At 40.6% G+C, this 21105-nt stretch overlaps 2 protein-coding genes across 3 annotated transcripts; both read right to left on the reverse strand.

Moving 5' to 3' along the window:
- Positions 1-5957: 5957 nt before the first annotated feature.
- On the reverse strand, positions 5958-15165 carry LOC124302187 (odorant receptor Or2-like). Of its 2 annotated transcripts, XM_046758047.1 has the most exons (7): positions 14998-15165; positions 12703-13069; positions 10977-11383; positions 9426-9525; positions 9214-9318; positions 6483-6641; positions 5958-6409 (listed from the first exon to the last, which is right to left on the reverse strand). In XM_046758047.1, the coding sequence occupies exons 2-7, from the start codon at positions 12991-12993 to the stop codon at positions 6353-6355; spliced, it is 1119 nt and encodes a 372-aa protein (XP_046614003.1). In that variant the 5' UTR covers positions 12994-13069; positions 14998-15165; the 3' UTR covers positions 5958-6352. The 2 variants fall into 2 exon arrangements, with proteins under 2 accessions (XP_046614003.1, XP_046614005.1); XM_046758049.1 differs by lacking the exon at positions 9214-9318.
- A 401-nt stretch (positions 15166-15566) lies between these two features.
- On the reverse strand, positions 15567-17279 carry LOC124302028 (uncharacterized). The gene is made up of 2 exons (XM_046757773.1): positions 17164-17279; positions 15567-16917 (listed from the first exon to the last, which is right to left on the reverse strand). Exons 1-2 carry the CDS (start codon positions 17277-17279, stop codon positions 15876-15878), a joined length of 1158 nt encoding a protein of 385 aa, XP_046613729.1. The 3' UTR covers positions 15567-15875.
- Positions 17280-21105: the final 3826 nt, after the last annotated feature.

Here is a 21105-nt window from a genome sequence, read left to right on the forward strand (position 1 = left end):
CAAACCGGTGATAATTAACGATTAAACGAACTTACCTAAGTGAAGTTCAATCGTGATTGTATTTTGCGCCTCTTCCTTCAGAGATCAAATTGTAGTACCCCTCACTTGCCTCATTTGTCGCCACAAGTTTTAAAGCAAGCTTTTTTCCCGGGTTGCTATGCAACCCATAACCTGCTCCGTTGTTTATTCTCATTTTTTTAAAGTTCTATTTTCTAAGCCGTAATTGATATATTTTGGGTATCTCATACGAGATTAATGGGTGGGCGGGACTGATCTCTTCGGAAGAGGCGCTCATACAATCACGATTGAACTTCACTTAGGTAAGTTCGTTTAATCGTTAATTGTATTTTGCGCCTCTTTCTTCAGAGATCAAATTGTAGCTGTTTAAAGCGAGTTACGGCTGTTTAGAAAATTGTTATATTTATTTTTTAAACATTTTTAAATTTTCATAAAATTTCAAACCAAAAACGCAATAATGCATTAATACGCATGTAATTCTTCGAGAGCTTACGCTAGACATAAAGGTCCTTTGATGCACGCTCAATCGTCTCTGCAGTCTTTATTTTTTCTTCCAGATTTTCCCCGAACAGGAAACCGTCGACTGTCGAGCCCGTCAAGATTTCTCTGACGGATGAATTAAGATTCGCGAGGATTAAACTCTGGCGAATTTCTGATTCCTCCCTCTGGAGAAAAGCCAGGAGTCTTCCTATGTCGCTCTCAATTTCGAGCCGTTCGAGTTTATCTGGACTGTCCGATTTTAAAGTAATCGAGATAGCTTTGCCGTTGGCTGCCATGCAGGCAGCGATGCGCTCTTGTTTTTCCGTAATACGCTTGTCTCTTGTTTTGACATTCTCCTGTATTGCAGCAATAACCTCCGAATTTAGCACTGGGGCAGCTATGAATCCGCAATTTTTGGGAATATTATATTTTTTCACTAGGTTCTTGTTTTCCTCGTTAGAAATTCCTTTTTTAAAGATCTCTTTCCAACGAATGACAATATCCTTGTGCAATGCAGGGGCCTGTTTCTGGTCCGGTTCCAAACGCGGTCCAATAACGTTTAATACGTCCTCTCCAAGGTCAACTTCATGATCAGGCTGGTTTTCATTGTCCGTTGCGGTCACGCTCGCGTGTTGTTCCCTGTCGACCGGGGCTGTTGATTCGGCCCCTAGTGCGCCCGCTGGCAACTGCTCGGTATCGATTTCCACCTCGTCATTTTTCCGAGTCCGTATCGGAAATTCCTCTCGTTCTTCCTCCGACTCCTGCGGAAGTTGTTGTGAGCCCTGGCCGATTTCACGCGAGTGACTCCGCTCTGAGCGACGAGAATGATCCGAGCGACTACGCTCTGAGCGACGAGTGTGACGCGAAGAACTTCTCGAACGTCGTGATCGACTGATGTCGTATCGATTTTCAGGAGACCGGCCGCGACGATCTGAACTTCGTCTGCGTTCGCCGTTTTTCCTGTGACGGGTTCGAGAGCGATCCCGACGATGTGGCGAACTCGATCTATAACCTGAAAGGTAAACGGGCAATTTGCCAATACTTGTCTCACATCGTCTTTAAATTGTTCAATTTTTCATTAAAAGGAAAAATTACATTTCCGAGGGTCAGACCCAGAAAACTGAACAATGCATGTTGCATTCCTTCGTCAGACCGAAGGCACGCGGCCGAGCAATCGAATCGCTGGCATAGCAACAAGGTGTCGAGACCAACAAATCTTTGTCAGTAATTGATCTTTCGGAAAGAGTCAATTTTCGTGGTGGTCATTTTCGCCCCGTAAGCACAGATTAAGTTCTTCTCCACTTACGTTTCTTATTTTTCCGGTTAATATTTGTCACCATTCCTCTTAGTCTCTCAGCGAAGACCTTCTTTTTCTTTTCCCTTGACGGTGAATGATCGTGATTCCTCTTCTTTCCCATTTCTTTTTAACTTTTTGCTTTTTTATTAATATTTCGCGTGTGACGACGTTGACACAAAGCGAAAGAATGAGAATAAACAACGGAGCAGGTTATGGGTTGCATAGCAGCCCGGGAAAAAAGCTTGCTTTAAAACTTGTGGCGACAAATGAGGCAAGTGAGCGGTACTACAATTTGATCTCTGAAGGAAGAGGCGCAAAATACAATTGCCAGGCATACGCATCACTCCCAGCCTTAATGAGCCGGCAGCAGCGATGCTGGAAAGTTGTTAACATTTTATGTCTTCGTTCTACTGGCATTGACGCCGTGACTGTCGTAGGGTTGGTACTCAATTTTCTGCACGTACTAGCTCAAACACATGCGAGTTTCACTCGTCATAATTATAAGTCGATTGCAACACTAAATAATACGGGAAACAGATTATTTTCTATTCACTCTACTGCATTATCAACGAATGTTTGCACTTACAATATCGGAAGTTTAATTGAGTAACGTTATCTCATCGAAATGTGTGGAAGGAATCCACCATTTTACAATTTTGAAATGACTTTGAAGCAGTCAAGTTTTTACAATATGCATTACATGCTTTGCTTTGTTACGATTCACTGAATTTCAGACGATTCTCAAGTTGCGGAACAACTATTCTTCTGCACACACATCGTTACTACAAAACTCCAATACAGTAATAAATGAAGAAGACTCCGGAATTTGGTTGCATGGTTATTCTTTCAACCAACGGTTAGAGAAACATTGATCATCAAAGTCTGAGAACCGTACGAAACGTCGAAATATTTTATCAAGCTTGAATGTATTTCAATATTTTCTTTTCAATATTCATTACTGATATCCAATATTTCAATATTGTACATCAATACAAACCTGCCGTTTTTATCTTATGAAAAGGTAGCTGATTTTGACGCATGTTTAACACGTTGCTTGGATATTAGAATGACGTGTCCCATGTTCCAAGGGAATGTCGAGTGGGTCTGTCAGATATTCGATCCATAACAGTTTACAGATATATACATATACTGGCGAGCAAAGTTTTCCGTTCATAATTTAAGAAAATTATACTTGTCACTGGCAGGAAAAAATGTACTACGGTAGAATTTTAATTTGACGCAGAAATAAAGAGATGGCATGAATTCTACGAATTTACAATTGTGATTTCGTGGGATCTGTGCCATTTTTTATTTCTGCGTCAAATAAAAATGGATAGAAAGGTTTTTTATCAGAATTCTGTGTAAAATAGGACTGTTTACCCATTTTTCGCGTTTGCGATACGTGGACTTCGATATTTGGAGATATATACGTCAACGTCAAAATCGATCAAGGCAGTCCCTTAAGAAACGCACCTAACTCCGTTATCATAATCGTAGAATAAAACAATGTATATATCATGAGTGGGTAATATTAATCAATACGCTAGGAAGAATTTCATTTGTTACAGTAACTAGAAAAATTCAGTAAAACAGGTATCGTTAGAAAAAACTGTTTGAATATTGTTGGAATTACGAAAAACGAGGTACGCCTAACCGTTTTGCGCTATCGTCGATCCTTTTTTGGTTATTGCAACTCAAAATCAGTTTGTTCGGTTTATTTTACTTTTTTAGCTAAGCAAGACTTGAACATCAATTTATCGTTGCAGTAGCATTAAATTTTCGCAACAATTACAAGAAAATATAGCAACAGTGATCGCAATGAGAAAGAATAGTAACGGATACTAAAGTTTCCGGTAATGGCTAGAAAACTAATTTTCATTCTTTACCTAGAACTATATTTTTCGATTTTGGTAAAAAATGAAAATAGTCAAGGACTGAGCGATAACCGGAACTAAAAATTTCGAGAGATTTAAGCGAGAGATTTAACAAACAACAAAACGTTCTCCGAATAAGCGCGAGATATGCGTAGGCTCGCGATACTATGATTCAAGGTAATGATTAATACGGCTTCATAATGAATATGCAGAACAGAAAAAGATATACGGTACTTAAATTAAGCATCGATCAAGTAAACCATAAAATGAGAAGCGATTATAAGACACATGCGAGATACAAAAATTGTAATAGTTATCACATTACCAGAATTATCAGAAATATACAGAGGCAGGGAATTATGAATTATGAGGTAAATTCAAGGAAACAGGTCAAGTAGAGAATTATTATAAGATATAGAAGATAACGGATAATACGTAGTCTCTAGTTTGCGGTAAGTGCGAGAAGAAAGAAAGATAATATTCGATACGGTGAAAGATAATTGCGGGATTAAGACAATTAATACTCAAAAGAATCAACACGCAACGTACGACAAACCAAAGAGACTACGGACAACTACGATCAGCGATATTAGCGAAGAAAATAATGAAAAGATGTTAGGCGATACGGCGCAATACTCCAACGTCAAATGAACGACGATCGCTAAGATCGCTCACGCGGTACACTCACTAAGGTAAACTAACCAAAGATGATAGGTAAAGAGACAGTTAGGAATTAATCAGAGAAAGTATAGCGAAACAGTAATGCTCAATAACTAAGATAAGAATTGACCATTTAACGGAACACGCTGCTATACAGCGATATTAGACATTTAGGTATTCTAGAAGAGAAAGATAACAAAATAAAGCGACAGTCACTAACAATGCGTAAGCAATAGTCAACCAGTCGCGAAGTTACTTGCAATAACAGATAGAAAGGGACAAGATGAGAAATAGTAGAGAATAAGATGCGAGCCCAGGTGGCTCACGCAGACCAACTGCAAGATAGAGAGAAAGAGAGAGATAAAGATACGATATATTGCAAGTAATCTCGTGGCTTCACGAAATAGAAAAGTAACCTCACTTACGTAAAAAAGAAGATAGAGGAGGCACCGAAGATGCGGTCACAAAAGCGAGAAACTGAATTTACGATACGAGAGATACAAGAGATAGTAATAGCGGTACGATATAGCGATAGCACGTCTTCTTAGAGTGAAAACTGAACGTAGAGTGTCGAGACGAGCGATGATCCGGATTTTCGTCGCGCTGCTGTCACGTGATTCTTCCTCAAATTTGCGTTATTCTAATTGGACCAGCGGGTCGCGTAGGTCTGGTCTACGGATAGGCGGCGATAATTCCTCGCCGCTTGTTTTTCTTCTTCCTCGACGACAGGTATCGAGGTATCGGGACGTCGGAAGGTGGTCGGAGATGTTTACCCTCAGCTGTGCCGTATCGTTGGTGAAAGGGGAGGTCGTGCCGCTCGTGTGTTGCGATATTGAGGTGTGCGATAATATTACGTCACCGATCTCTTGGACTTGCGACCGACTGTACTTCACTCCTTGCTTTACTGGTACCTCCCCGTTTAGTCTGGTCGAGAAGTGAGTTCACTGAGAAAGATCGTTAGAATGGTCTTAAAAATATGGCGATTGGTGCATTGGATTCAGAATTTAAAATGATGAAACCGGTATTTTTTAATTAATCCGCCATTAAAAATTTCAATAGTTATAAACAAAAAACGAAAAGACAAAAGGGAGTCTCCGTTTTATAGCTATAAATTCAAAAATATAAAAGATAAATGAATTTTGAAAAAAGATCCTAAAAGAGGAGGAAATTTCCGATTGCAATTCACTTTCTGATAAATTAGACTGTTTTTCTTCCAAGTTTCTGAAGCGCTTTGGTGATTTTCATCGATTAGAATGTAGACGAGCTTGTAAACCTTTGAGATTTTCGAATGATTCTGAAAAATTGGAGTCGCCTTTCTTATCATTTTATATTACATTACGCAAACTGTAGAATATTTCTCATATTCTCGACTCTTTCAAAACATTATATAATCTCTGATTGTTACACAACGACATTTCTTACACGTACTGGGTCATTTATTCGTCGCGGAACAGGAGTATGACCGATGCAACCGTTTCATCCGGGTTTCACGATCTGCAACGATTCGGCCGATCAGCCACTTTTATAAAAGTATTCGAAGAATTTGTGCACAAACGTGTGTGATGCGGGCGAAGTCTGGATGAAATTTGCTGAAAAATGTATCAAGATTTCTACTACACTTGACGCTCTTTATAGTGGTTTGGATTATTCGTTTATTCTATGGGTTCCAGTGTATTCTACGTTCCAACTATTGCAATCACATGAACCAAAGTTGCATTCGATCTTTCATATACCTATTATGTTCTACTGAAAAGGATCGTCACAATACACCTGCCAGCTTCCAAAGTCTCACTAAGCAATACCTCGTTAAAAACTTGATTTGTCTGCTTTTCGCATTATAGCTCGTACTAGGTATAATGATTTTATCACGTAACGCGAAAACGGGAATAACAGACGAATCAAATTTTCGTCGCCTGGCTGCTGGGTGTAAATCACTAGACAGACTGGCTCAAACGCAGAAGATGGTGTACGTATCTTGATGCGACAAAAGCATTGTGACCTTACGGATTATCTGCTTTCGTATTCACTCGTCGAAAATAGCGAAAAGCGTTGCGATGTACGAGAAACTGGTTGATAACCCCTGAAACAAAAAGCTAGGTTAAGCTAGGTTGTGAAAAAGTGAAAATTATACTACAGGCTCGTCATATACGTACACTTCCAAACATCTCCAGGTTCAAGGGAGGAAGCACGCCGTCGACCTTGATTATGGCTGGGTTATTGGCCCTTTGCATCATAAGCAATAACGAGCTATGCATCCTAGGCGATTTTCCTACCCACTTGCCATTTAAAATGGATTCCGCTACGCGTTGGCTCTACGGGAGAAATTTAATGCTATCAATGACTCTAATGACTTGCGAAAGTGCAGGTGATAACAACACATCGATCATTTGAGTGAGCTAAGAAAACGGTACGCAAAATTTATTCATGATTTTTGAAGTACGGTAGCAAAAATTCAAACAAGATATTCCCTAAGTATCGAAGGTGTCCATGCCCCAATAAAATGACCGAAGGTGAGCTATCCTGTTTATTATCATTATCATTATCACGATCATTTTCGTTATCGTTGTTGTTAGCATTATTATTATCGTTGCTACATGTGTGCCAAACGTACTGCGGTGTCTGGCCATTGGCTTACGGGGCGTTGCCGCAGAACGCAATTGGCTGATCCTTGGAATTTTTCAGTTCAAACGTGTACAAGTATTTCTTCCAATATTGCGAATTGGTTTCATTCGCTGAACTTTGCAATTGGATTCTTCGATCGTAATCCGGGGATCACCGGACTTCACAAATCAGCTGAGCAGTATCGTTAGTGTAGACTTTAAATGAATATTACCGAGGTTGTTCCGTGTGATTCCTGTATGCTTATGATGATTACCCGATTCCTATACGCGCTACCTAATATTTAATAACCAAAAACTAGTAATCCAGTACGTTCTTCGATGCGTATCGACTCACATGTATGCGGCATTCGGTTGAAATATGTCCGAAGAAACTATCAGCCACAGGGTACCGAAAAGTTAGAAGAGAAACTGAACAGAATAATGAAAAATTAGCCAAACCGGCTAATTGGTGAATTCGGATCTCCGGTTCGCCTAACAATAGCCCACAATCAGGTGAAATCTTGCGTCCAATAAAGACGTAATGAATGAACCAAACGACCAGATAGTTAATTATTTTATTTCTAATGCTAATTATGTCACATTCAGGACAAATTGTTGATGAAGTACCCTGGAACCTTTGGACATCCGAAATTCCGAGAGGGGACACTTTAGCGAGTAGCGAATAAAATATTTCAGGCATCTTGTCTTTTTATTATTTTTCGAGTTCCAACGGCATCGAGCAGTAAGTCGGCAATGAATTCGAGGAAATTGCGGAATGACGGAATAGCGAAAAGTTTTTAGGTTTCGAATTGAGAGTTGCTCACTTGCGACTCGTAAATCTTGAGTTAGATTTCAGTTAAGGAGCTGCAAGCTCGGTAGATTAAGAAATAGCGTAGGTTACGAATAATTTTCTGTTGTTTAATTTTGTATCGCAAAGAACGAATTTTGAATCACTTTTTTTATTTTTTAACTTCACGTTTCTCTGATTTCAGAGGAAGTAGGAAGTTATTGTGATCACTCCGAAAGTGAAATGTTGAGTTCTCACTAGATCTCCACGTTTTGAGGTCCGGAGAATCACCTCCGATCATTTTCAAATGGACGTCTGTGTGTGTGTATGTATGTATGCATGTATGTATGTATGGATGTACATGCGTGATCAATTTTTTGTCCGACGATATCTCGAGAACGAGTAGTTAGATTTTGATGAACTTGGTCTTAATCGACGCACCTCTTTCAGACTTAGACCCGATTAGATTTTGACTGTGATTGGTTTAGCGGTTATTGAATAATTTGAAAAACCAAATACACAAAAATAAAATAAAAATTGTGTCATCTTCGCAACGGATGAACGGATTTGCATGAAAATTGGTATCCGAAGGTGTTTGGGGTCGCTGATCACATATCTGAAGTCACATTTGCAAAATAAAGATTTCACGTAGTAAATATGCTCGAAAAAAATTACAACATCCGGAGTTTGATGAAAATTGAAAAATTCATATTCTTTGGGTCGCTGATCACGAATTATTACCTGCCCGGCTTTCGTTGTCCCCCAAACACTACACAAACCGGACTTCCATACAAGCGTGAAGAAAAACAGTGTTTGATACGCCAGGCCAAACTCGCTTCTTGCGTACTACTTGTCTGAAGGCCGCATGAAGCCGAGGCTCAACCTCGGCTTCGTGCTGCCGTCAGACTCGCAGTGCGCAAAACGCTCGTTTGGCCTCTTGTATCGAAATATACTAGTTTCGAGCACAAATAACGGGGAGTTCAAAGGCTGACTCACAGTCAGCCCAAATCCGCTTGTTTATTTTGTATCGCCGCTGTTGTAAAATATATGATTTTATTTAATTTTTGTCAAACAGCGTGTTGTTTTCGAGTGTCTCCCTCTCTCTCTCTCTCTCTCTCTCTCTGTCTCTTCAAAATCATCCCTCCCCTCTCCGCGATACTGAGATACCGAGTATATTACCCGAGGTTCAGCGAAGATGAAGGTTTCGAAGTGTGTTGACCACGCCAGGCGCCCAACAGAATTTCGCGATATGGTTTGTAAGATAAAATTTTTTCCAGCTTACATCGCGGGCCGCTAAATTATTGTGCGCGCTGTAACTTCTGGGTCACTTCTCCGGGTGGCCGAGGTGCAGTAAAAATCAAAGTCACAACATAAATCATCCCAGTGAGGATCGCTGACGTACGATTACGATCAGATCGAAGTTGACAAGCATTACAAAACTTAAGTTTTGCCGCACCTGATATAAAGGACTCAACAAGAAAAATTTAAGTCAATTACCGACTGAGCCAAGTAGTCCGCTGGCCAAGCGTACAGAAACAGGTGAAACGTGACTATCATCATGAAGATCATCAACTTGAAGAAATTGATGGAATCAAATGTCCTCTGTATCGCCGTGAAATGCAAAAAAAAAATTTTGACGAATTGTACAGACGACGGACATCAACCGTATGGAAATATATAAATTTTCATCCGTAACAGTTCAATCTTACGTAAGTGATCACGACTCCTCCAAACATAACGCCCAGCAAATTGCTTATGGCCACCCCAAGAGCCATACGGCCCACAGTCGTCCCCAGTCTGTTCGCAAAGCTGAAAATTGTAAAAACCCCATTTGATTTCCTGAAAAGTTTGAATATCTATTGGAAGAAACAAGCGTTTACAAGCTGGCCGCGTAGTAAGAAGAGAATTCATACCATTTATTCGCCACGACATTGATCATCCAAGTTACCTGTAATGCTTAATTCCACCTGATACACGGCTGAACTGAATGCACAATCTGTATGATCGTTTCACAAAAACTAAAGTATACATTTGTTTGGTGAAAATGAAACTGCGAAGTAGGAAATGTTGGGAAACAGGCTTCCAATGACGAATCTACTTACATTAACGTTCTTCTGTAAAATGTGAGGAAAGCTCGTCTGCCTTGGAACATGTTTTGCCTGGAGAACTGTAACTTTTTAATACTCCGCGAAAAAATTATCAAATTTACTGAAGAATTTTTCTCGAGATTTCATTCAACCTGCCAAAAATATTTCAGAGGGAAATTTCAATGTAAATTGGATACTTCCGAACGACGATATTTCTCAATGTCGCATTTTCCCGAGGTACAAACTCGGCAAGTACACTTGGGGTCGACGAATCTGAGACGGCTAATTTTTTACACTAGACAGTTATGTTGGCAACACAGAGAAACTTACAACGCCATAGCGCCAACTCAATCCCAATAACTAAGGTTAGATTCGACGGTCAGGGGTTATGTTGTGTTCATTGAGATTGAGTTAGTTTCACACTTGGCCGACTACGACGCTGTAGGTTTCTCTGTGTTGCCAACATAACTGTCCAGTGTAAGAACTTAGCCGTCTCAGATCCATTGTCACCAAGTGTACCTTGGGACAAGAGGACAACAGATGTATACGTTGTTACGAATGTTTCTTCCAAAACTTTGAACATATAAAATGGATGAGGTTGATCAGTTCGTGACCCCCACGGCACTCGACCGTGAGGTTACGGACGGAACGTCAACGAAAAGCTTTGCCCCGCTGGGGATTTGAACTCAAGTCCTCCCGTTTCGCAATCTTGCACGTTATGCGCGACACTACTAGGATCGGCATATGCCGTATAGGTGTGTGTTTCGCTATATTTTTGTAACAAGGGCATCTGAGGTCCCGATTTCGGTGCCTGTGAAGCGTGTGACAAGTGGCGCTTTTTACAAGGGTATGGGCTGCGCATGCGCAGACTGATTATAGCCTCTTTGATACCCATAAGTTACTTTTGCGGACGCCATTTGAACATTAAAGTTACTTTATTTTGGACGCTTCAGAGGCACTCCAAGAGGGACTTTTTCTGCACTCTCTACAAGAAGTGATAGGTGATATTCGTACGAAAAAGCGAAAGTCATCAAGTCGGCAAACTACGTTACTTCCGTCAAAGATTCGCTTTCTTGCTCTGGTAACACAAAGTACTATTTTAATTCCGCTGCGTGCCCGATTCATCGTTGATAGATACGGCATATTGAAGGAAAAGTACAGAATTAACCTTACTGTATCGATTCCTGGTGCTTTTTAGCACATTTCTTCACTTCAGCTTCTGTGGTTGCCTTATTGATGGCCATGCACACCATATCAAATCTTGCAGCGCCGAACCAGATTAGAACCACAAACGCTATGGTCATGCATATTGCGCCTTGAATTTGAATAATAAGAAAAGACTGTGATATAAATAGCATAATATGAATCCAAAGTGGCTCTATTGAAAACGGGTATGCGGTTCTACCGGGCAAGGGCTGATCTTGAATAAGAGGTGAAAAAATATATGATACTGGTATGGACAAGGCCACCACGACAGTTCCCATATGTAGCAATGAACACTTTTTCATGTAGAACTCAATCGCAGCCAATTCTTCGTCGTTAGCTTCTTTCATGAACGACGTCATTTCGGTTATCAATCCCTGGCAAAAAGTTTTACGAATCAAAACACTTATTTGGAAGCATGACAAAGAATGTGAAACAAGTCTTTCGAGGGTAAGTTTGGTGGAGATGCGTGCAGTTTTCAAAAAATAATTTTTAGAACCGGACGTCTTCCTGATTCATTCAATATAGCATGAAAATAGGTAATTTCTGCCGTGAATCACTTAGTGTATGAGCTAGAAATAATTGAATTATGGATAGCCATTCACGTATATTCGTCACGCAAGACACCTCACTGATATGTCAACGAACAGATTACTTAGTTCTATTGAATGATCCGAAACATCATGCATCTTTATCGAACTCACTGAGTTTAGCTTTGACGCAATAGCTACTTTTGGAAGATGAATTACAGTACGGAGTTTGTGGAACTTTGACGTGTCTATAAAACGTCGATATTTCAACGTATCATAGGTTGACAAATTTGTAAACTGCCGGGGTATGAAAAAGACAGGCAAGATAGAAATTCACTAAATATCTGGAGACGGGAATGCGTGTGAGAGCGAGTAGGTGTAAGGTAAATATGAGCAGCACGCAATTCAGATAAGCAGCTGACATTCCGATTAAATGATGAGATAATCACGATAATTTCACGGAGTCGCTAATAAATGTTGATCGGACATACTTTCGTTTTGTAATACGTTTACACCGTTACACACAATGACCGTCCTCTTCTAATTCGGTTACCGTTAACGTATGAACATAAGAAATTAACCATATTCTTTCACAGCCAGATGGGCAACTTCATGATAAGAGACTTTTTTGCAAAAGCCGACACGTTTACACGTACTTGGCGATGAGATTCGACGCTGAAATGGGTTCTGCATCTTAATTATTTTCTGAAGTCAATCTACAGGCGACGATGTATAACTTCGATGTAAAACATAACTACTGGTCTCTGGTGGTGAAAAGTTGCGAAATTGATTACCAAAATATGAGGAGTCAGTAACATGACGAAAGTAACCTCATTCGAATTAAGCAATTCTTTCCCTAATTCAAGCTACTATTGACAACTTGTAGATTAATAAGAGAAGTGTGTTACAAAGAAAAGTGAGGAAGTGTTCGGGGTCACCGTGTCAGTATAATTGGTAACGGTAAAACTTGCCAGTCGTTTTGTACTACATGGAGAAAAAGTTTCAAACGTTCTCACAATTTAAAACGACTACAATTATGACCACGGAATTTCCCTCCGCTTGGAATGCAAGATGCACGTTTATTGTCAGAAAATCAAACATCGGCCCGTAACTCATTTTCTTTCAACATAAATTAGTGAGATACATAAGATTTGATTATACTCAACATGAAGGCGAGTTTCCTCGATGTAGCAGATACCGATATACAGTATCAGACCACCGACTGCTATCATGTCTGTGCTACCGATGAACATGTCAAGGCGGCTTTCCATGTTTTCGAGCGTTCCAAGTATCATTGTTGGAAACGTTACAGCTATATGAGCTAGCGACAAGAGCGTCAAGCTCCGACGTCTTATGACTTCGCTACGCTTCGCATCAGGAGCTAGCGGCCATAGCAATATCAAGGTCGATAGAACTCTTGCCAGGCGAAGCGACGTATCTACCGACAGGGTCTTCATCACTACTTCTTTCTGTCGAACTTTCTCTGGATTTAAAATTCTTCTAAGGGTGGTGAGGAGCCACCGATGGATTATTCTGTTCCAATTTTCAAATAGACTTGACGTGAGCTAATGGATACCGGTGCCGTAACCAATGGGCGCCAAGCGTCGGTACAAGTAAGAACTCAGGGAATACTTAATCGGTAATATCGTATGAAAACGCGAGCCGTCCACCGTAAATCATTATCGAGATAAAGTGGCACCGACGTACGTTGAGGACCCTTATTAAAATTACCTTCGCGAAAATACTGCGAGGATACGGGTCATCAGCCAATTTCGGTACGTGTGGTCCACACAGCACAAGATGTGACAAAATTTAACAGAAACATTGCAACTGTTATGTCAATGCTCGAGTAAATTTGCAACGCCCCTGTGGTTCTTTAATCTGTGACAACCTATTCGCCACATTTCTGTTCGAGCTACCAGTGTTTCGGGTATCGGCGTTATCCGAATAACCCGGATCCGCCGGATCCAACGCTTCGAATTCGGACATACGAACTATTCGGATAGTTCGACCTAGTACGTGAATTCCTGGGTATTCGAACTATCCGAACTATTCGAAAAGGTAGGTCTCATCTATTCGGATACTTAAATTATCCGAGTCATCCAAACAGTCCTGTTTGCTTCGTAGGGTTCGAGTCAACATTTTTTTACTACAAGTAATACAGGTACGCATTTGTTGTAACCACTGTTATCTGTTCGTTCTTGAAAATTGCTGTCAATTCACTGCAGATGTCTTTTTACACAGAAGCGAAGCAGGAGTGCAATTTCTGTACCGTAGAGCGGAATTGCCAGACATTTTGTGCGAATTCGACAACTAACTCACAACCTTATCAAACTTTTTTTGCAAAAATACGCAATTGTTTCTCAATATACCTGGATACGCGGTATAAACGTAATATATTCGCAAGTTTTGCACGAATTCTTATGGATTTGTTGTCCATCGATAGAGATTTATCGATCGTCCGTATGCAAAATGGAAGATTGAATCGAGTTATTCCATAATCACTAATAAATAAAGAAATTGAGTTAAACTTTATCTGAATTTCACATCTTTCGTCGAATATTCTTTGAGCCGGTAAAACGACGGTATGGACAATGCTTAATTTCACTAATCAGTTTAATTCAAATCATTATTTCACGGCCAACAATTTAAGATTTCAAATCTTTCGGAGAGATGAAATGCACACAAGTGACGTTTTATGTAAAAAAAATTCGTGTAAAAAGCAAATTCGACGCAGTAAGAATAATATTCACAAAATTTGTATTCGTTCCTAATAATTCGTTCCATCGAATCGCCTTTTCCATCATGTCCTCAATGCTAAATAATACAGAATTTCAAATAACCGGAAGAACGAGAGTTCCCGTTGAACTGATATAAGTTTCGAGAAATTGAAGTAGTTTTCACGCGAGCATTTTGAGTCCTTGGTGCATCCCCAGACGGTATAACAAATGTTGCGAGCGATGCGTTCGTTCCAAGTTCGAACCCCGTACGTTAATTAATTTACATTTTCTCATTTCGACGTTGTTATATTCCGATTTTTGACGTTGAAAAATTTTTCAAACGGACCTTCACGTTCATGCGAATCCGGGAAATCTCTCGGTACAGCGTCGACGATGTCTCGGAAACCGATCAATAGAGTTTTATGAAAATTGAAGGAGAATGACCCGTCAATTCCTTCTCTGGTCAGACATCGGGACCGAATTACGCAAAGAATAGGGATGGTGAACCATTTTTCGCGGTTGAGATACGTGGACTTCAATATTTGGAGATCAGGGCACCCCCTTAAGGGACGGATGTAACTCCGTTATAATATTCGTAGAATAAAACAACGTAGATATCACGAGTAATGTTCATCGTAACGTTATTCAACGTCCTAATAATTCCTTGTACCGGAATTGGCGCCCATTCGACATTGCATATGAAAATCAACGTAAATGTTTTTTGTTTAAATATTCACCGACTCGTTATTCGAGGATTACAAAATCCGGTCGAAATACTCCGAAATCTATCAGTCGTACGGTAACTTTAATTCAGAGTAAACACGTGAGAGAAATGAAACTCAACGTCTGCTGATCCGTTCTTTCCTACTCCGACGATGAGCAGGCAATGAATCTTACTTACCGTTTAGTTCTTCGCTAACTGTAAGGAATATCTGCGTCGTGTTCCACGCAGCGGAAAGCCTTTCGATTCCAACAAGGTAGGGATCGCCGATTCCTGGCTAACTATTGGTTGAAACAAGTATGCGGGGGGGGCCTTTTGTTTCGCAGACTTGAAGCGAAGGATATAATGTCTGTAACACAATAAACAAGCCACGCCTAGTCTTGAATCAAACCGGTGATAATTAACGATTAAACGAACTTACCTAAGTGAAGTTCAATCGTGATTGTATTTTGCGCCTCTTCCTTCAGAGATCAAATTGTAGTACCCCTCACTTGCCTCATTTGTCGCCACAAGTTTTAAAGCAAGCTTTTTTCCCGGGTTGCTATGCAACCCATAACCTGCTCCGTTGTTTATTCTCATTTTTTTAAAGTTCTATTTTCTAAGCCGTAATTGATATATTTTGGGTATCTCATACGAGATTAATGGGTGGGCGGGACTGATCTCTTCGGAAGAGGCGCTCATACAATCACGATTGAACTTCACTTAGGTAAGTTCGTTTAATCGTTAATTGTATTTTGCGCCTCTTTCTTCAGAGATCAAATTGTAGCTGTTTAAAGCGAGTTACGGCTGTTTAGAAAATTGTTATATTTATTTTTTAAACATTTTTAAATTTTCATAAAATTTCAAACCAAAAACGCAATAATGCATTAATACGCATGTAATTCTTCGAGAGCTTACGCTAGACATAAAGGTCCTTTGATGCACGCTCAATCGTCTCTGCAGTCTTTATTTTTTCTTCCAGATTTTCCCCGAACAGGAAACCGTCGACTGTCGAGCCCGTCAAGATTTCTCTGACGGATGAATTAAGATTCGCGAGGATTAAACTCTGGCGAATTTCTGATTCCTCCCTCTGGAGAAAAGCCAGGAGTCTTCCTATGTCGCTCTCAATTTCGAGCCGTTCGAGTTTATCTGGACTGTCCGATTTTAAAGTAATCGAGATAGCTTTGCCGTTGGCTGCCATGCAGGCAGCGATGCGCTCTTGTTTTTCCGTAATACGCTTGTCTCTTGTTTTGACATTCTCCTGTATTGCAGCAATAACCTCCGAATTTAGCACTGGGGCAGCTATGAATCCGCAATTTTTGGGAATATTATATTTTTTCACTAGGTTCTTGTTTTCCTCGTTAGAAATTCCTTTTTTAAAGATCTCTTTCCAACGAATGACAATATCCTTGTGCAATGCAGGGGCCTGTTTCTGGTCCGGTTCCAAACGCGGTCCAATAACGTTTAATACGTCCTCTCCAAGGTCAACTTCATGATCAGGCTGGTTTTCATTGTCCGTTGCGGTCACGCTCGCGTGTTGTTCCCTGTCGACCGGGGCTGTTGATTCGGCCCCTAGTGCGCCCGCTGGCAACTGCTCGGTATCGATTTCCACCTCGTCATTTTTCCGAGTCCGTATCGGAAATTCCTCTCGTTCTTCCTCCGACTCCTGCGGAAGTTGTTGTGAGCCCTGGCCGATTTCACGCGAGTGACTCCGCTCTGAGCGACGAGAATGATCCGAGCGACTACGCTCTGAGCGACGAGTGTGACGCGAAGAACTTCTCGAACGTCGTGATCGACTGATGTCGTATCGATTTTCAGGAGACCGGCCGCGACGATCTGAACTTCGTCTGCGTTCGCCGTTTTTCCTGTGACGGGTTCGAGAGCGATCCCGACGATGTGGCGAACTCGATCTATAACCTGAAAGGTAAACGGGCAATTTGCCAATACTTGTCTCACATCGTCTTTAAATTGTTCAATTTTTCATTAAAAGGAAAAATTACATTTCCGAGGGTCAGACCCAGAAAACTGAACAATGCATGTTGCATTCCTTCGTCAGACCGAAGGCACGCGGCCGAGCAATCGAATCGCTGGCATAGCAACAAGGTGTCGAGACCAACAAATCTTTGTCAGTAATTGATCTTTCGGAAAGAGTCAATTTTCGTGGTGGTCATTTTCGCCCCGTAAGCACAGATTAAGTTCTTCTCCACTTACGTTTCTTATTTTTCCGGTTAATATTTGTCACCATTCCTCTTAGTCTCTCAGCGAAGACCTTCTTTTTCTTTTCCCTTGACGGTGAATGATCGTGATTCCTCTTCTTTCCCATTTCTTTTTAACTTTTTGCTTTTTTATTAATATTTCGCGTGTGACGACGTTGACACAAAGCGAAAGAATGAGAATAAACAACGGAGCAGGTTATGGGTTGCATAGCAGCCCGGGAAAAAAGCTTGCTTTAAAACTTGTGGCGACAAATGAGGAAAGTGAGGGGTACTACAATTTGATCTCTGAAGGAAGAGGCGCAAAATACAATTGCCAGGCATACGCATCACTCCCAGCCTTAATGAGCCGGCAGCAGCGATGCTGGAAAGTTGTTAACATTTTATGTCTTCGTTCTACTGGCATTGACGCCGTGACTGTCGTAGGGTTGGTACTCAATTTTCTGCACGTACTAGCTCAAACACACGCGAGTTTCACTCGTCATAATTATAAGTCGATTGCAGCACTAAATAATACGGGAAACAGATTATTCTCTATTCACTCTACTGCATTATCAACGAATGTTTGCACTTACAATATCGGAAGTTTAATTGAGTAACGTTATCTCATCGAAATGTGTGGAAGGAATCCACCATTTTACAATTTTGAAATGACTTTGAAGCAGTCAAGTTTTTACAATATGCATTACATGCTTTGCTTTGTTACGATTCACTGAATTTCAGACGATTCTCAAGTTGCGAAACAACTATTCTTCTGCACACACATCGTTACTACAAAACTCCAATACAGTAATAAATGAAGAAGACTCCGGAATTTGGTTGCATGGTTATTCTTTCAACCAACGGCTAGAAAAACATTGATCATCAAAGTCTGAGAACCGTACGAAACGTCGAAATATTTTATCAAGCTTGAATGTATTTCAATATTTTCTTTTCAATATTCATTACTGATATCCAATATTTCAATATTGTACATCAATACAAACCTGCCGTTTTTATCTTATGAAAAGGTAGCTGATTTTGAAAAGAATCCGAAGCCTAAGAAGACGATCTCTCCACCATGAAGTACACGGAAGTTATGGCACGTGGAAATTTGGAAAATAGCGCAAACACACCATCGTCTTCTTTCGTGGCAAGTGATGCAAGTGTTTCAGCCTCAGACCGCAAGCCAGCTCAAAATACATCGCTGCAAGCTTACGGCCGCAATAAAAATTATGCAAAACAGCACTGTTGTCCGTGGCATTGGATTCCTCTCAAAATCAGCTACTTCGGTACGAGATAAAAGTGGTACGTTTGTAATCCGACTATCGCAAGTTAGTTATACGAAATCTCGCCAGAGCGTTGGCAAAAATTTCGTAGCATTTATACCGTAAAGTGTCCCCCCTCGATACCATGAAACTCTGATGGGAAACATTTTCGCGTACAATTTCATTTCCCCAAAATATTAGGTTGCTTCAACTAAACTGGAACACCTGTATACTACTGATTGTGAGTGTAACCGCAAATTCTCGTGCTCGCTAAGATCTGGCCCTAGTCCTGGGTTATTTGTTCATTCGTTCATTGTGACGGTTTGGCTTTGCATATTGCTTATTTTAGGAAAAACCAACTCGCCACACAATTTACCGCTATTTCTGAGACAGAAGACAGGGGACAAAAAATATTTTAAGTAGGACGAACTTCTCTTCTCAAGTTTTCGTTATCTGATAGCATCCTTGAATGGTATACGGGATTTTTTTCCGAATGAATAAAAATTCATATTATCATTTTCAACATTCGGTGATTTAGTATCGACTTGATGTCGAGAACCTCTGTCTCTATCAACAGCATTGTGATACGTACTAGCGTTCACCTTATTATAATTGTATTTCGCGCCTCTTCCTTCAGAGATCAGACTGTGTAGTATCCCCACTTCACCCCAGTGTCGCCGCAATTTTAAAAAAAAAAACAAAAAACAGCCTCTTTCCCCCCTATGGAGCCTTCCAAGCGTGCCATAGGAGGCGTGGTCGGTGATCCTCATTCTTGAAAGACTTTTTTCAGTGGCCGTAGCTTAAAAAATTTTGGGCATTTCGTACGAGATGAAAGGGAGGGAGGGACTGATCTCTTCGAAGAGGCGCTCATACAATCACGATTGAACTTCACTTAGGTAAGTTCGTTTAATCGTAAATTATCCCGTACGTATGAGGACCCTGTCAACTCATATCTCGACACGTGTCTGTCTTCGCGCAACATTGATCTTTTTTCTTTGTAAGTTTTAATGTCACCGTCGACCCGTACGTTATTCTTTATATTCTATGTCGTTCTCATATAGCAGCATTAACGTGTTAGGTTAGGTGTTATCGCTCGATAAGTCTTATCCCTGTTCGGGCTTAAAACAAGCGGTTGATGGGAAATCAACTTTCATACAATGTACTAATTTTATGGTAACTTTTGCTACCAGGTCTGAAGTATTTCTTGGAAAGAAACCAGGGGATTTTAAAGGAGATTGACGGATCGCGGGGTTACGGACTTTTTGAATTTGCGTCGTCACATCGTTCAGGCGACTTGGCATTTCTGATCTGCCTTCGATGCGGTCCTTGTTATAATGTCTTGTAAACGTAAATGAATTTCTTCACTTTCGCGTCGATGATATATACAACGAATTTCATTATTTCTTTCGTGTGCAGATTGTAGTAGTAGTAGTTGTTGTTGTTATTGTTGTTGTAGAAACTGTCGAATGATTTTTGCTCAAGGTGTAGTGATCGGTTTTGGGGCTACGTTTCGACTGACGTTGATGGAATTAAATCCTCAGTAGTTTCTTGTGGCGAAGACTTAATCGTAGCTATTTCGAGTGCAGTTCCCAACAAGCGATAAGAAGATAGTGTACACGGAATGGTGTACGAATCGAATATTTTCAAAATTCACCATCACTGCTTTAAAATCGAAATTCCACTTCTGACACCAATGTGAAGATCTTGTGTTACTTTGAATAAAGTGGTCCGTCGATCAACAAAGCCAATGCGGTGAAACACAGAAATTATCGTTAAACGATGTATTTTGCGTAGTGCATCGAAATGCGTGTACTGTTTTTTTCAAGTCTGGAGCTTGACTGTTTTTTTGGCATTTTCGTACGCCGGAAACGTCGAATTCCACGAGCTGTCACATCGGGCTCTAAGGGCAATAAAAGCCCTTCTGGTCACCGAAGAAAACAGGCGAAACTGCTTCAGGAGAGCATTGCGCGTGGGCAATAAACACTCGAGGAAAACGACCGGGAGATGAAGAATCAGGTCACCGGTCGGGACGTACATTTCTGCAATTGTCAAACAAGTTACACTAACGACTTTGCATAGGTTCCCGCTCGGACCACATGCGCCAAATATTCATCCATACTATGGATATGCGGCTAATCGATCTAAGTATCATACGATTAGCAAAACGATTTATTAGAACAATCGATCAATTGTTTGAACGAAAAATCGAGTGTTTGAAATGGCGGAATAGTCAAGTAGTCGAAACAACGAGTAATCGAAACAACCGTTTAACTAGATAGTCGAAAAACCGATCAACCGTTACGATCGATTCAATCGGTCTAGGTATCGAACGATTGTCGAAACGATTGATGGAAAAAAAAGCTTAATCGAAACAATCGATTAATCGATCGATAAAAGAGACGAATATTTAAAATGGCTGAATGATCAATTGTTCGAAGAAACGATCAATCGGAACAACCAATCAACTAAATAATCGAAAAATCTAATAACCGAGCGGACCGATTTATCTATCAATCGTACGGCCATCATTCTTATTCACGGAGCTGCAACGACGCTCTCTAACCTTCCGATTCCCAAGCACGTTCCTTGACCCGGTAGCCCCGAAACCGGGAAGTTACACAGCGTCCGTGCGCTTTCTAGCTAGAAGCCTCCCATTGTTTCAACTTGTTATTCGCAGTTTGGCGATGAG

The sequence above is a fragment of the Neodiprion virginianus genome, chromosome 4, assembly GCF_021901495.1.
Source record: "Neodiprion virginianus isolate iyNeoVirg1 chromosome 4, iyNeoVirg1.1, whole genome shotgun sequence".
Lineage (NCBI taxonomy): Eukaryota > Metazoa > Arthropoda > Insecta > Hymenoptera > Diprionidae > Neodiprion > Neodiprion virginianus.

Bases quoted from the DNA above. Each gene is read 5' to 3' on its own strand.
- LOC124302187 (XM_046758047.1), bottom strand. From the start codon at position 12,993: ATGAAGACCCTGTCGGTAGATACGTCGCTTCGCCTGGCAAGAGTTCTA. The intron at 11,384-12,702 runs GTTGAGTATAAT...ACTTTTTGCCAG, and splicing joins TCGAGGAAACTCGCCTTCAT to GGATTGATAACCGAAATGAC. The intron at 9,526-10,976 runs GTAAGGTTAATT...TACAATTTTCAG, and splicing joins AAGCACCAGGAATCGATACA to CTTTGCGAACAGACTGGGGA.
- LOC124302028 (XM_046757773.1), bottom strand. From the start codon at position 17,279: ATGGGAAAGAAGAGGAATCACGATCATTCACCGTCAAGGGAAAAGAAA. The intron at 16,918-17,163 runs GTGGAGAAGAAC...AACAATTTAAAG, and splicing joins CGGAAAAATAAGAAACGTAA to ACGATGTGAGACAAGTATTG.